Source organism: Telopea speciosissima, chromosome 11 (genome assembly GCF_018873765.1).
Source record: "Telopea speciosissima isolate NSW1024214 ecotype Mountain lineage chromosome 11, Tspe_v1, whole genome shotgun sequence".
NCBI classification, from domain to species: Eukaryota; Viridiplantae; Streptophyta; class Magnoliopsida; order Proteales; family Proteaceae; genus Telopea; species Telopea speciosissima.
Window position 1 is genome coordinate 18,206,100 of NC_057926.1, and position 16,159 is coordinate 18,222,258.

Below are 16,159 nucleotides of genomic sequence, written 5' to 3' on the forward strand. Positions count from 1 at the left end.
ATTAACTAATCTTATGAAAGCACAATTAAGATTTTGAAAGAACTAACCTTATGAAATCAAACTAAGAACTAAAGCCAAAAATTGGAGAAGAAGAGAAAATTTCACTAAGTGAATGAACTAAAAATTACACTAAAAACTAAATTAAAATTGAACTAGAAACTAACTAAAAACCGAACTAAAAAACTAACTTGTTATAAGCCAAAGGGCAAGGGGTATTTATAGGGGGAAGAGAGGAGAAGAGAGAAGAGGGAAGTGTAGGAGAAATAATCCCTAAGAAAAAAAGAATATTCTCTTCTCCTCCCTCCTTTACAATGCTTGACTCCTAAGAAAAAAGAGAAAAAATAGAAAGAGGGAGAGAAGAGAATATTGTTTACATAAACCTTCTATTTCTAGAAAAGTAAATTTCTAATTCTAACTTGTGCTTCCTTTTCTTTGTAGATATCTTCTCCAAGCAATAAAATCAAAGCATCTTTGATTTTTCAACCTTCCATAGATGAGAAAATATAAATCTATCCCAAGTAGAATTCCAGAAGTGCCCTTGAGAAGTTGGAGGAGAGAGAGAGTAAGGGTGATGACTAGGATTCTTTCAAGAATAAATAAAATATCCATTCTATCCTTCAGAAAACGTGGAGCATGGGGTGCTTATATAGGCCTCACCATTGTGTTCCTTACGAAAAACCACCCAAAATAGACCCAAATTTTGGCCAATTTGGAGTTGGGGAGCCCAAGATATCTCAAGTTGAAGTTGGACTGTCTAGAGCCCTCCAAATGGAACCTTTCGGGTACAGGAAAGTAATTTCTGATAATTGCGTTAAAGCCCCTAGAATCCAAACTTCCGCTTCACTTTGTCCCCGGCCGACTGTCAATAATTATAGAAACGGCCGTAACTTCTTCGTTTCAACTCGGAATCAAGTGCCGTTTGAACCGTTGCGAAGCTGACTCGATGGGCTACGCATCCAAGCCATTAACACCTCTAAATAGCTTAAAAATATTTCCTTAGCATCATCTCCTCCACTTTCACAAGAATTCACCTAAAACCTAAAAAGCACAAGAAAGCACCGAGTAACTCTGTCCAATGTGGTAAAATATATGCTTTATGCCCTAAGATTTCACACATAAATGTGCTCATCAGATTCCCCCACACTTGAACGTTACTTGTCCTCAAGTAAAGCAAAAGAAAAACTGACCTAGAATGCAGAAAATCTTAACTCACTTTCGTAGGAATCACGGTTGCACTTAGCATGTGCAACAAGCCTTTGAACCCCTAGTGGACGAGTTGTGTCTCGTGGGTGTTTGCAGTGAATATACACCCAAAATTCAATTGTAAATGAATGCTGCAAATTTTAATTATGGCATAAGTAGGACAGTGCACCAAAAAGTGTTCAACTAAAGATCAAGGAGCCAAAGGTTCCCCCACACTTGAATTTTATCACCCCTCATCAATTCAAGTAACAAGCATGCATCAAGTTCAAGGGATCTCCTCATATTTTCTGAACACTACTCACCTTCAAGTAAACCCCTCCATAGCATCGATGGAACCAAAGACTTAGGCATTGAGTATTGTTGACCATACTTTCATTTTTTTTTTTCAGGCATTAAGACAAAAGTTTTTTCTTTCTCAACCACAAACTCTATTTCTACTCCACTACTGTTCTCTGAATGATATGGTGGAGCATACACCAGACACCCAAATACTTGGTAGCTTCGTTTTTTACATATATCCATAAGACATTGAGACATTGATGCAAGAATTTTTTGAGTTTCCTTCCAAGGAATCTCGATCAAGTCACCCTGCTTCATGAGGCACAGTGCCCTGTCTAGTCCTAAGGAATTCCATTTTCTTTTCTGTTCCTTGTTTTTTTTTTTTTTTTTTTTTTCACTTCCACTTTCATGCCTTGCCTTGCCACAAACAAATTAGTCTCAACTACTAGCCAAAAGATCAAAGGGTCCATAAAACACATAGAGGAATCTAGCCATCAAATGAAGTAACGCTCATATTTTCAAACTCAATCCCCATCACCGGATACAAACCAACTACCGTCCTTGAAAAGGGATTTTTTATTATTTCACATGCTAGGACACTTAATTCCCTCTCTCTCGTTTGCAATCAAAGAGACATGCACAAAACCAAACTATTATCACAATCAAAATTCACCAATTAAGCCCAACATCCCCCCCCCCCCCACACTTAATTCATGCACTGTCCTCAATGCATGCATAAAAGAAATAATAAGGACAAGGGAGGAGTTGAAGGGGCTTACCAGATAAAATAAAAAAAGAGGGTCATGAAGAGTCATGAGCTCTACAAAAAATACTAGGGGCAGTAACAGAAATCTCAATCCTTGGCCAGTAAATGTAGAAAGAGCTTCAAAACCAGAATATACTCGACCATGAATTTTAATAAAGCAAGAAATAATATGAAAGTTAAGCATAACTGAGAAATATCCAACAGGCAAATCTGTCCACATGGGATAGTTGAAAATAAAGGCATTGAAACTCAAGCCATAAACCCTTCCATTCCCTCCCATTGGCAATGGAGAACACATGTCAGTATCCCAAAAACCAACCAAGAATGGATCACAATAAGCATAAAAAGGATTATGAATAACCTCATCAAAATAATCATAAAAAATGGGAGGTTTACTCAAATCAATCCTAGCAATACAACTATCCGTCCTTTGCATAACTTGGTTTGCCAAATAAGGATCACGATAATATGCTTGAAAAATATTATGACTAACATTGTCCTCCTCAATAAAATCATCAAACCTAGGAGGTTTGGACAAATCAACATGTGAGACAATGGAATCCTCAAAATGACAATTATCTAAGCTTTCCAACGAGAGAGCGGGAGATCGAATTTTTTGGGCTTCTATGTAATCATAAAAATCTGATTCGAAGTCAATAAAAACACTAGGCTCACTAAAATCAGAAATTTCAGAAAAAAGTTGGACTTCCCCAGGTAGCTCATCAAATCTCGCTTCACTGATATCTTGAGGAGACTCAATCTCAATAAATAAATCATCATGAAAAGCAGCTTATTGGGAATGACTCTCATTAACCTCAAACTGGGGTGGTGGACTTTCAATATCATTAAACTGGGGATGGGGTGGTTCATTCTGAACAGGAATCTGGTAACATAAACTAGGTTCAGGCTGACTAGATAATGTACCCATTTCCTCCTCCTACACCATGGTGATCAGTTGAGAGAGTTGCTTCTCCATAGTATTTTGGCTTGTTGTGAGAAGGTCTATGTATTTCTCAAGCTCATTCAGTCTGGCCTCCTCACCCATGTTTTAAAACTCAAGGGGTTGGTGATATGCTTCAAGGAGAGGTGGCCCATTGAGATTTAATGGAGGGTTGGGCATTGGATGACCAAACTGACCATGATATTGGAAATTGGGTGGTCCAGCTTGGTTATTCCATTGATCCCACAAGAAATCGGGATGATCACTCCACCCCTGGTTGTAAGTGCCAAAAAGAATTGTATTGAAATTGAGGACTCACATTCTCATCACCATTGCTACCCCCATAAAGATTAGGGCATCCTTCCATAACATGGATTGTCTAGGGAAGTGACCAATCAAAATTTCCTGAAAGCCCATAGTTGGGTTGGGGAGCAAAATTGTACTAGGGTGGTGCAAAATTGTTCTCTATCTCACTACTTTTGGCTTCCCTAACCTGTTTAAACATTTTCTCCAAAATCATGGTTGCCTTAGCATAGGTCCATCTTTCCCCAAAAGTCTTATATGGAAGTGTATCTCCCATTATTCTAAATTAACCACCTATCCCAAATTGAGGTCTCCCATAAAAAAAAGTTTAAAGAAAAATAAAAGACTAGAAAAAAAAAATACTAAAAACAAGAGGGAGCCCAAGGTAGATAGTGTATCTATCCCTCAGAAATCAAAACAATGGTTCCAAAGCTGTAAGGTTGCCATATAGGTTGACAGCAAGGGAACCCGTATAGTCTTCATGAGCCACCTACGGGCGACTCTAAATGGATTCTGATGTAGGGTGGAGGACTACTATACGTTTATGTTTCCAACGCTCTCACTATGTCGCTTTTCTGTTATCAAGAGTGATCACCTCCAAAGATAAGTCACATGCCAATCCAAACCACCCAACGAATCAAGGCACACCAAGATTGGCTGGGTTTGGGCATATGAAGGACTTTAGATTGGGCGCACACTATTTGAAATAGAAGAGAAACAAGAAGAGGTTTTGAAAACTTTTTTGTTTTTTTTTAAAGGAAGAGGAGAAAGAGAAGAAACTAATGCACTTCAAATTACTTAAAAATCAAAAAAATAAAGTGGTCAATAATCTTCCTAGCAAAGGCGCCAAAAACTTGTTTGAGTTAAAAAATTATCGCAAGCGTAAGGGTCAATCGTAGCTGCGGGTCGAACACGAGGAGATATACGCCACTCTATTTAACTAACTTAAAAGTAATGCAAAGTGAACCAGATTAAAGTGTTAAATTAAACTAACTAAACTAATGGAAATTAATGCATCCTAACTCATAAGCATCTAACAAAATTAAGGGAATAAATTGACGTCCTAACACATGAGCATCTAACCTATCAAACTAACGCCAATTGGAAGGAATAAAAACAAACTATAAAACTAACGCAAATTGAAAGTAATGAAAGTGCAGCCACACATCCACAACCACATAAATAAAATAATCACATAAAAAAAAAAAAAATTAATGAAATAGAGGGAGAAGAAGAAGAAGAAAGAAAGAATGAGATAGAGGAGAGGGCAAATGAGATTGAGAGTTTAGAGAATGCAAACCTAGATGTGCTTGAACTGGATTAATTGAAGAAGCTTGAATGAATACTTGCGTGAACTCACCATAGCCTCCTCTTCTAAATCTCCAAGTCTTGTCATCAATATAGGAGCTTAGACTAGGAAGCTTTAAACTAAAATTATTACAACCATATTGAAGACATTAAAGCATAAACTAATCCTATTACAACCATTAACTAATCTTATGAAAGCAAAATTAAGAATTTGAAAGAACTAATCTTATGAAATCAAACTAAGAACTAAAGTCAAAAATAGGAGAAGAAGAGAAAATTTCACTAAGTGAATGAACTAAAAATTACACTAAAAACTAAATTAAAATTGAATTAGAAACTAACTAAAAAACTAACTTGTTATAAGCCAAAGGGCAAGGGGTATTTATAGGGGGAAGAGAGGAGAAGAGATAAGAGGGAAGTGTAGGAGAAATATTCCCTAAGAAAAGAGAATATTTTCTTCTCCTTCCTCCTTTACAATGCTTGACTCCTAAGAAAAAAGAGAAAAAAGAGAAAAAATAGAAAGAGGGAGAGAAGAGAATATTGTTTACATAAACTTTCTATTTCTAGAAAAGTAAATTTCTAATTCTAACTTGTGCTTCCTTTTCTTTGTAGATATCTTCTCCAAGCAATAAAATCAAAGCATCTTTGATTTTTCAACCTTCCATAGATGAGAAAATATAAATCTATCCCAAGTAGAATTTCAGAAGTGCCCTTGAGAAGTTGGAGGACAGAGAGAGTAAGGGTGATGACTAGGATTCCTTCAAGAACAAATAAAATACCCATTCTATCCTTCAGAAAACGTGGAGCATGGGGTGCTTATATAGACCTCACCATTGTATTCCTTGCGAAAAATCACCCAAAATAGACCCAAGTTTCGGCTAATTTGGAGTTGGGGAGCCCAAGATATCTCAAGTTGAAGTTGGACTGTCTAGAGCCCTCCAAATGGAATCTTTCGGGTACAGGAAAGTAATTTCTGATAATTCGTTAAGGCCCCTAGAATCCGAACTTCCACTTCACTTTGTCCCCCGCCGACTGTCAATAATTATAAATAAACCCCTATAGACCATTTTTGCGCTTCGTTATGGAAACGGCCGTAACTTCTTCGTTTCAACTCGGAATCAAGTGCTGTTTGAACCGTTACGAAGCTGACTCGATGGGCTACGGATCCAAGACATTAATATCTCTAAATAGCTTAAAAACATTTCCTTAGCATTATCTTCTCCACTTTCACAAGAATTCACCTAAAACCTGAAAAGCACAAGAAAGCACCGAGTAACTCTGTCCAATGTGGTAAAATATATGCTTTATGCCCTAAGATTTCACACATAAATGTGCTCATCAGGGATAAAATGTAATATATAGTTTTATTAATCACTTAAACTTTTGAATCCCTTTTATTGTTGATAAACGCTTCCACAGTCTTGATTTCTACATTTGCTTAGGGTAGATGTGTTCGTTTTCCGCACTATGATATACACATAAGATTGTATTGAGTTGACTATGATTTGGCCACTGCATCGAGATCCTAGTGGTGGTTTAGGATGTCGATAAGCATCCTAGTCATATCAAAACCCTAGGGTGGGGTTTGGGGTGTGACAGGTTTAGGGTATACTATTGTTGTCTCACACTTTTTGATTGATTTGAACTCATGCACCATTTTCCCACTCATTAGAAACTTATGCAAGTGTTTCCATGTGTGTAGACAACGTATAATGCCCTCCCACCAAGGTTGAAATGCTCCAAGGGAACCTATGATGGCCTGATTTGATCGCTTTTGGTTTCGTTTGATACAACACCAAGAGGATTGGATTTTATACTTCGACACTCATAACTTCATTTGTGTTGAAGAGGAGAGTGTCGTGATTATGGGACTGGGGGTCCCGAAAAGAAGGGACAATTGCTAGCTTCGAAACTCATAACATCTTCTAGGGTACTATGCCGTTTGGTGCAGCTCAACGTAGTACCTGCTGTCGGTCATCTCCATCAAGTCTCAACCTTGCAGGGTTTTGATACTCATTGCTTATACACTAGCCACTGCATTAAATTAATCAACATCATCATGAGGATCATGGCAAATAGGGTAGTCAAGCCCGACAATGGGCACCAACTACTCACCAAGTTGTTCTTCCATTTCGGGGTTAACATCGATGGTGAGATTATGGGTCCCAAGGATGTGCCCTTCAATTTCACTTCCTTAAAGAGGATGAACATGATAGGAATGGAACTCATTGATGGTGCAACACCTCAAGGGGTAGTAGAGGAAGAAGAGGATGGAGCCCATGTGAATGAAGATCACAAAAAGCAAGAGCAACAAGAACAAGAGGAGCAAGAGGGATTGGGTCATTTAGCTAATGAGGATGATCCCTCTCAAATGAGTCACTATAGCCACGAGTATGCCCCAACACCTACCACGTATGTAGCGGAGGCTTCCAGTGCTAGGACCTTATCGGATTCGGCTGGTTGGGTTTATGTGACTCTGGTCATGGAGAAGAAACTTTGGTGGTATGAATCGGGTTATAGCTAAGGGATTTGGTAGCATGGATAAGAGGATGGCAAAGCTCGAGAACAAGGTACAGAGGATTCTGGATCACTTCGAGCTTTCGTCCCTGCACTCATCGCCGCTACCACCACAGTAGTAGAGATGATAGATTTAGGGTCAAAGTTGTATGTTTCCTAGTGTTTTATTTTCTTCAAGTTATGTACTTAGGTTAGTTTCTAAATTCACAGTGTACCTCCCCTTTTTCCCAGTTACTTATGTAATCTCTTTCATTTACTATCTTGAATATGTAAGTCAAGATGTTAAGAACTCTAAATGACTAAGGTAATGACTTCAAAACTATGTAATGAAATTACCTAACTGTCCTTCTATATAATTAAGTGTTCTTTAAGTTTTTAATTAATTCGATCCCATCACAGAGTAAGCCATGGGTTCGCTGGACTGTGAGTTTAGGCTAAACCAGAACTTTTGCTCTAATACCAAGTTGTTACACCCCACTTTCCACGACCAGGGTGGTGTGACTAGGATGCACACATGCACCCCCAACAACCCCAAGATCACAGAAGTAGTAGTTAGCCCTCACAATCCCTAACCCAACACATCTATAATTGAAGCAGTAGAAATAGAATATATGAGAATAAATCAGAGTGCGGAAACTAAATTGTGATAATATATACATAACCATGTGTAGTTATCCGTTAAACATCCAAAGTTTTCAAATAGACATAAGTAGTAATTAAATCCAAGTTATTACATCTCAAGGAAAAAACTAAAAATAAGGTGGGGGCCAAGCACACCCAAACATCACAAAACTAAAAATAAGGAGAAAGGGTTCTTGAGGATCATATCCTCTATTATAGTGTCCCATAGGCACGCTCATCACATACTTAATCAGCTCCATGTCCCTTGCACTTTGGAACTCATCAAGCCCGTTGGCATAACATGCCCTACATCAAAATCTAAAAAAAAAAGATTCCACGAGGGATGAGCTTCACTAAACCCATCAAGAGAATTAGACCATACAAGCATACACAAAAAATCATGAATGCTAGTACATGATGCATGGATTCATTTTAATTATTATCCACCTAACAAAAAATTCCTAAGTCTGCGTGAAGTGCTATTCAACTTTCCCTAGGTAGCATCCCTGGTCCCAAAATAGTGGAACCCAACGATGTAACCCAAGTTGTGGGTGGAAGCCTACCATACATGTGTACGTCCTGTATGAAAATCCCCAATATAACCCAAGCCCTCGTCTGGTCCCAGTATTACCCTCGGTCACAAGGGTTTGAGAATGGTATTCTGGCATTCCCATCAGACCTACCATCGGTTATCCAACACTTTACCCCTGTTGGTAAGGGGTGTAGCACTGGGGATCATCCAACCTAACCATCATGCATATAACATGAATGTGTTGCATGCATACATATATGTATAGGGGCCGAAATCATAGTACCGGTATTCCCATTGGCCACACCATTTTCCTATCTCCCCTAATATAGACATCTACATACATGATGGCGCATGTGAATGCGTATGCCGATAGGCTGAGATCATAGTACCTGTATTCTCGTCGGCCACACTATCCATCCATCTTCTATGGCATGCACAACCACATATGAGTACGACGAATGTGGTACCGAAGGCACGGTTGGTCCATCACAAATCCATGTCCAGCCTAATGCAAGATACAATTCTAGTGACCACATGGCAATCACGAGACCGACATTACCCTCAGCTCCCGGATCCCATTCCACATGCATGATGCTGTACTATCAATGATAACATCAAATACTATGCAAAAAACCAATGAAATCCTTCCATATGCCTTGAACATATATTTGAAACAAAGTACAACAATGATATGCAATGATACATAATGCCTATGCAATAAAAAATCCTAAGTATGCATGATGAGGAATTTTGTCAAACACTATGCAAGCATGTATCAATCATAACTAAAAATAGCATAAACATTCCATAAATTAAATCAATGTTTTATCCACTTACAACTTCTTAGCTTTGGTGATTTAATCTCGCACTTTACCTCCCAATGGCACCTGCTAGGCCTCACTGGAAGTTGAATCGAATCCTAAATAATAATTATAGAAGAAACATTTAATTAACAACATCCCAATCAAATAATTCAAGTAACACGCCCCAAGAAGTCCCAAAATCGATCAAGGGTTTGGTCCCCAAGGTATGGAGATTATCATGGATACAAAGGGCATTACATAGGTGTAGCAATGCACCAAAAATGAAGGAGGAGGCAGATGGGTGGCTAATGGCCATCTGGCTCCAAAATTAGAGTACCAGGGGCCAGCTTTGCTGTAGTTTCAGTCTAGCTTGGTCACAGGCCAATCCTAGCTTCATGGAAGTTTTAACCATGATTCCTACACCTTCTATTGGGTCTAGGTACACCTGAGAACTAAACCAATTGATGGGAAAGGGTTCAGGTGAAGGATTTGAGGCTTAAAAGCCCCAAATGGGTAGTAAATCTCAGTTGGTTTATAGATGAGGCATACCGACATTTAGAAGAAGTAGAGTAGAGCCTAAATCTACAATTAGATTACTAAGAAGATCAACTATGGAAGTAATCTTCATCAAAACCCCAACTAAAAACCCTAAATCAAGAGCTAACAAAGGAAGATTTGAATAGAGTAGGATGATTCTAAACCTTGAAGATCTAGGTCAAGAGGGGATGGTCCAGCTGAGTTCCCAACCTTCTCCTCCTTTCTCTCCTTCTTTCTCCTCCCTCAGCTGCTCTCCACAAACTTGGCAAGAAGGCTAAGCAATTAGGGGTTTTAGAAGCTCATTTCCTTAAATAGACAGCTTAAACTAAGGCCCATTTGATTGGTCTATGAAAAATCCATTTTAAAACTACATTATTCCATCATTTTGACCAAGCATACCCCTCACCATTGTCCCACAAATGTAAGAAAGGGTTTATAAGGGTCCCACAGTCATTAGGGTAGCCATAGGTTGGGTTGCATTAAGTTTAGGTAGGTCCCACAGCAAAATAATGTTGTTTAGACAAATCTAGGCATAAGCGGCAGATAGGAGGCTGATGGGGATCTGCCGCTTATTTAGGCAGTTGATGGATCTATAAGGGCTCACAAGCGGCCCCAAGGGCTGCCAATGAACCCAGCATCAGCCCAGTGAGGGTATGGGTTCCAAACAAGGTTGTGGCCCTTCCCAAAACATTACTAGAGTCTCATTACTAGTCAACGTAGCCCATATTATTGGCCGCCCTAATACCATTACTACCAGTTCAATCGATGGAGTCGTCTAATAGGTACACCTCTATCCCCTACACTCCAGTGTCCCTAATCAAGGCACTGATGAGTTTTCGCTTAATTCGATAATTTGAAGCGTTCGACAAAATCACTTCTTTGACCTACAATTGTTCCACAGTCTCAGTCAAAGACGGGCATTATATAGACACCTAATTTTATCTTTTTTGCGAAGGTTTCTTGTATATTGATGAGCACCCACCAAGGAGTAAAGCCTATGTATCTATAGATGTAGCGCAAGTGTGCACTACCCAAATCCGTTAACCGATCATCAAAACTCCTTATTGAAGCCCAAAACCAGAGCCTCCAAGATCCCCTAAAATGGCTAGCCTTGACCCAGACCCCTTGAAACCGTTAGGCCCAAATAGCCTAAACCCTCCCTATCAACATCCGATCCTAGGTCAACACTCAAAGACTCTGAGTCGACATCGATCCAACCTTTTATTGACATCAAACCATCTTCACCCACAGTCGAGTAGAGCATTCCTACTGTCTATCACACTTTGACATTCAGAAAATTCACATCGATAGCCGAAGCCTTTTCCTTGATGTCGAGAACTGTTCATCAATAGCCACTCAATGTTGATCTAATCCCTTCTCGATGTCGACTCGATCCCAGTTCAATGTCGACCTTGTACAAATTCAACCCCAAACTTGCTATGTTTAGCTCCAATTTTGATTCCTTTCGCGACCAAGCCCAATTTTGGCAAACTTGGATGCGTATATTGGCTTCTTTAGGTCCCAAAAAACTCCCTTTTTGGAAATAATACACTTGCCCACATCCCATTGGCTATTAATTTGACCAAACACCCACTATCGATGCAAAGAAACCCATTCTGATGCCTCACTGGTGATTCAGATCAAACCCAACATCCTTACATGAATTTAGGAGTGCACACACCCCTTTACATCTACAAATACATCCTCTCTTAGGTTGAGGAGGGTCCCCTAGTTCACTACTCAATTGGTCTTTGGCCCTTGCTTAGTCCTTAGTCCCTTACTCAATAGCCTTTGCCTCTTGAGTTCACTACTTGGTCTTTAGACTTCCAAGCTTCAAGTTTATAGCTTAGAGTCATCAAACTTGGTGATTTCGGTGCTTGACAACAAAGCACTGCCTAAAGGAAGACAAGACAATCCACTATTATTGGTGATACTTCCTCTATGTATCAATCTCCTGAGTCACTAAGGGAAGCCTTCACATCTTCAATTTTGAACTTCTTCCAACTAGGTAAGTCTTTTTATCTCTTTCTCGTGTTTTATCCGGGTTTATTGTTTACTTTCTCTTATTATTTTGTATATTCTAGTGGTGTGTGACCCCATCTATCTAGATGGTGATCACACACACACACACACACACACATACTTGTTATCTTCTGGATTACATATGTTTTTATCCATGGTCTCTATCCCTCGTAGTCTAAGACTCCCCTTATTTTCCTTCATAGAATGAATCTTGTATGTGCTTGTATGTCTCGTCTATCTCCCTTCCCTTCTCATGCACTTTTTACTTTAAATCGTACATGTTTGCTATCTTAATATTTTGACTTACCACCCATGATTCATGTATCATACCATATGTCTTACTTTTCTCCATGTTCCCATGAATCCCATGTCTTAATTTTCCCTCATGATATGCACACAATCTAGGTTCTTATCTCTTTATTGTATTCTTATCATCCTTTTTATCATGTACCCACCATTACTCCTCCATGCCTAGTTTTGCCTCACAATTGTCATCACCTGCATGTTATAGGTGTCATAGCCTTTATTTTCTTTGCATTATGCATACTAACCCTTTCCATGCAGCCAAGGTTTTAGGTCTGTCTCTTTGCCTTCCCTTGTATTTTATCTTTATTTTTCCTTCTATCTTGTATTTTATATTCCTTCCCAAAAGCATGTTACAACCCTACTGAGCCAAGTAATAGAAAGACTAGCAAGTCTGGGGGAACTGGAGTGCCTAATACCTTCCCCGAATCGTAACTTGACCGGTACCAAGACCAACAAACTCTTAGTCCCCAAAGGGCATTGCATGAGAGTTATTACATTTACATTTTGGATCCTAGACCTTCCTCGAGGTGGCGACTCCAACATTCAATTCACCTCTCTCTTCTCCCCAAAGAGGGATGAGGTAGAGGACACATGGCGATCGCCCACCCATACAACTATTTATCCTCACAGGAAGCTAGACAATTCCTCTAACTCCAATAGGCGACAAGGTCACACAATCCATAGTGCTCGTAGGACTAGAGAGCCAAGTCCCTCTAGAAGTCTAAGGCGTGAGGGGAAGGCTACTTCGGATAGAACCAACCATGAGCGAGCAGATTGAGAATGACATAAACGTAGCCCGCACCAAGTTGACACCTCAGCGCTCCATCGAATACTACCATGGCACCAACCTTGCCCTTCGAGTTCAAGCCGTCCATCTTTGAGATGTACGACGGGACCAGAGACCCTAGTGACCATTTGTCCTATTTCTAATCTACCATGTTATTACACGGAGTCACGAACCCTATCATATGCAGAGCCTTTCCTGCACCCCTGAAAGTTGCTATGAGAAGTTGGTTCGTGCGCCTTCCTCCTAAGCCATCCTTGACTTTTCCGAGTTGAGAAGAAGTTTCCTCATCAACTTTCAGAGTAGCTGAAAGCAAGAAAAGAATGCGACCAACTTGATGGCAATTCGACAGTGCCCAGTTAAAACCTTAAGAGACTTCGTAAGTTATTTCATGAAGGAATCTTTGGAGATTGAGGAATTGAATCCAGTGGCATCGTTCACCACCTACATGGGGGCATTACCGATAAAGACCTCCTGTGGTCATTAGTAAAGAAACTCCTTGGAAACACAATGGAGTTACTAGCTCAGTGTGACAAGCATAGTTTAATGTATCGGTATCGGGTATCGTATCAGTCAGACAATTTTAAGAGACGTATTGTATCATATCGTATCGTATCGTATCGAAGATACGTATCAAAGATACATATCGATCGATGCAAAAAAGCATAAAAATGATCAAAATACACATAAATATACACTTTTGGACACAAAAACACAATATAAACAAGCAATTTATGTCATATATCATGCATATACACTAAGAATTTTGAATAATCAATAACCAGACAAGTATGACACTTTGAAATTGTTATAAAAGATTAAAAGATGAGATTTCTTAAATGTAGAGTCACTCTATTGCCATGAAGAATGTCGGGGTGGATCAAAGTCATGTCTGTAAGGGTCTTCAAGAATAGGAGCGACTAAGATGATGTTGTGTACTGACCGAACATAAGCACAATACTGAGCCCAGTCGAAATACTGATGGTAGTGACTCTCCCACTCATAGAAGAATCGTGTGTACTGCTCTTGAGTGGCTAATGTCATGAAAGCACTAGGTTATGGTTGTGCTGTTAGTGGCGGCAGAAACGATGGGATTCTCATCCAGTCACAAAATTTTATGAGCATGCAAGGATCTCAATAAACACATTAATGTACTAACCTCAAGGGGAGAGCAAGGTCACCTAGAACACTCAAATGGTGTGTTCCTCCAAAGGAATGCAACACTTGAAGAAGACCTCCCAAGCTTGCTTCACCTCCAATGGCCAATAATGCTTGAGGAGGAAGAAGACTCTCTGTTTCTCTCTCTAGGCTCTCTCCTAATTTTGTGTAAATTGTTCTAAAGATTTTTTCTCTATCCTCATCAATCATCTTTGGCTTTAGGTCTCTTTATATATATAGAGATTTAATTGAGGAGGTGCTAAACCTACAGTCCAGATCTAACCAAGTGGTGTGATTCTAAAGGGTAGCCTATAAGATTATCCTAAATTACGCATAAGGATAAAACTTATCTAAAATCACAATAAAGGATGATCCTACCAGGGCGTAACCTGAAAACCCCTGGCGGTAGGTAATTTTATTACATTTTTTCCCCACACTACTAACACCTATAATGGGCCATTGTAACCATGGAATAAATGTCACCACCATAATTCTGATCCATTATAATTTATCACGTGAGTATGGAGGACTTTGATTGGTTATAAAACTCTTTGAAAAATCTTTTTCAAAATAAATTTAATTTAATATTAATAAAATAAAATACTCTTTGCAAACACTTTACAAAATACTAAGGCTATGGATTTGGCACAATCAAATCCGTTCACTCTCTTTTTGGTGTTCTCCCTTTACGGGCAGTGAAAACTTTATTGAGCATCACATCCATAACTATTTACATTGTGCACACCGAGCGGTCGATATATAGTCAGTCCTTTCGGTAGACATCAACCATTAACACACCACAAATGTACAGGATATAAATAAAATGGCAGGTGTCTCTCAAGTACAGAGAAAATAACTACCGTAGATTCCCATTGCAACTACAACTTGACGGTAAATAATTTGGGAATCCCCGTGGATTATGTTCAACATGAAATGTGCCTATATTTACATTTTGTCCAATCATTATTGTACGAATGTAAAATATAGCAACCATAGAACAGATTGCCCTAATCTATCCGTAGTTGTGAACAAAACGGTTTAAATTGGGCAGATGCAATATACAATTATGACAAGCACATAATTAAATAAAACTAAATTAATTAATTTAATCAAATTAAATTGGGTTTGATGGACACATAAATGTTACATCCAACAATCTCCCACTTGTACATTAAACCCAATGTCCAACAGGTTTTATCCCCATGTTCTCAACATGTCTATTAAATACTACTGGATAAAGTCCCTTGTTTAAGGGGTCGGCAAATTATCTACATAATCAACTTTGGCAATCAATACGTCCCCTCTTTATATTATCTCTCGAAGGAGATGATACTTGCGCTCCACATGCTTGTTCTTCTGATTTGCTCTTGGTTCCTTAGCTTGAGCAATGGCTCCTTTGTTATCACATAACAAAGTCATGGGGTCTTTAACGAGGTCAGGTACTACCTCTATATCGACGAAAAATTTTCTCAATCGTACCCCTTCCTTAGCTGCTTCACAAGATGCTAAGTATTCAGCCTCAGTTATGGAATCCGCCGTTGCCTTTTGCTTTGCACTCTTCCATATGACAGCCCCTCCTCCTAGCATAAATATCATGCCAGATGTCGATTTTTGATCATCTTTATCTGACTGGAAATCTGAGTCTATGTACCCTACTACGGATAAGTTATCTATACCATAAACAAGGAAATAATCCTTTGTTCTTCTCAAGTACTTCATGATACACTTAATAGCTGTCCAATGTTCCTGTCCAGGGTTTGATTGGAATCGACTAACCATACCAACTGCATGACAAATATCTGGTCTGGTATATAGCATTGCATACATGAGGCTTCCAATGGCCGAAGCATATGGAACCCCTTTCATAGTTTTTATGTCCTCAGGGGTTTGTGGACATTATGACTTAGAAAGTGCTATGCCATGTCTAAAGGGAACGTTTCCTCTTTTAGAATCTTTCATTCTAAACCTCCCCAAAACTTTGTCTATGTAATTAGCTTGGGACAGACCTAAAATTTTGCATTTCCTGTCTCTGACTATCTTGATGCCTAGTATATACGTGGCATCACCTAGGTCTTTCATC

General features: G+C 39.1%; 1 protein-coding gene across 1 annotated transcript; it reads right to left on the bottom strand.

Moving 5' to 3' along the window:
- Window positions 1-15,384: 15,384 nt before the first annotated feature.
- LOC122644842 (secreted RxLR effector protein 161-like) lies at window positions 15,385-15,945 on the bottom strand. Its single transcript, XM_043838218.1, has one exon. The coding sequence runs from the start codon at window positions 15,943-15,945 to the stop codon at window positions 15,385-15,387; it is 561 nt and encodes a 186-aa protein (XP_043694153.1).
- Window positions 15,946-16,159: the final 214 nt, after the last annotated feature.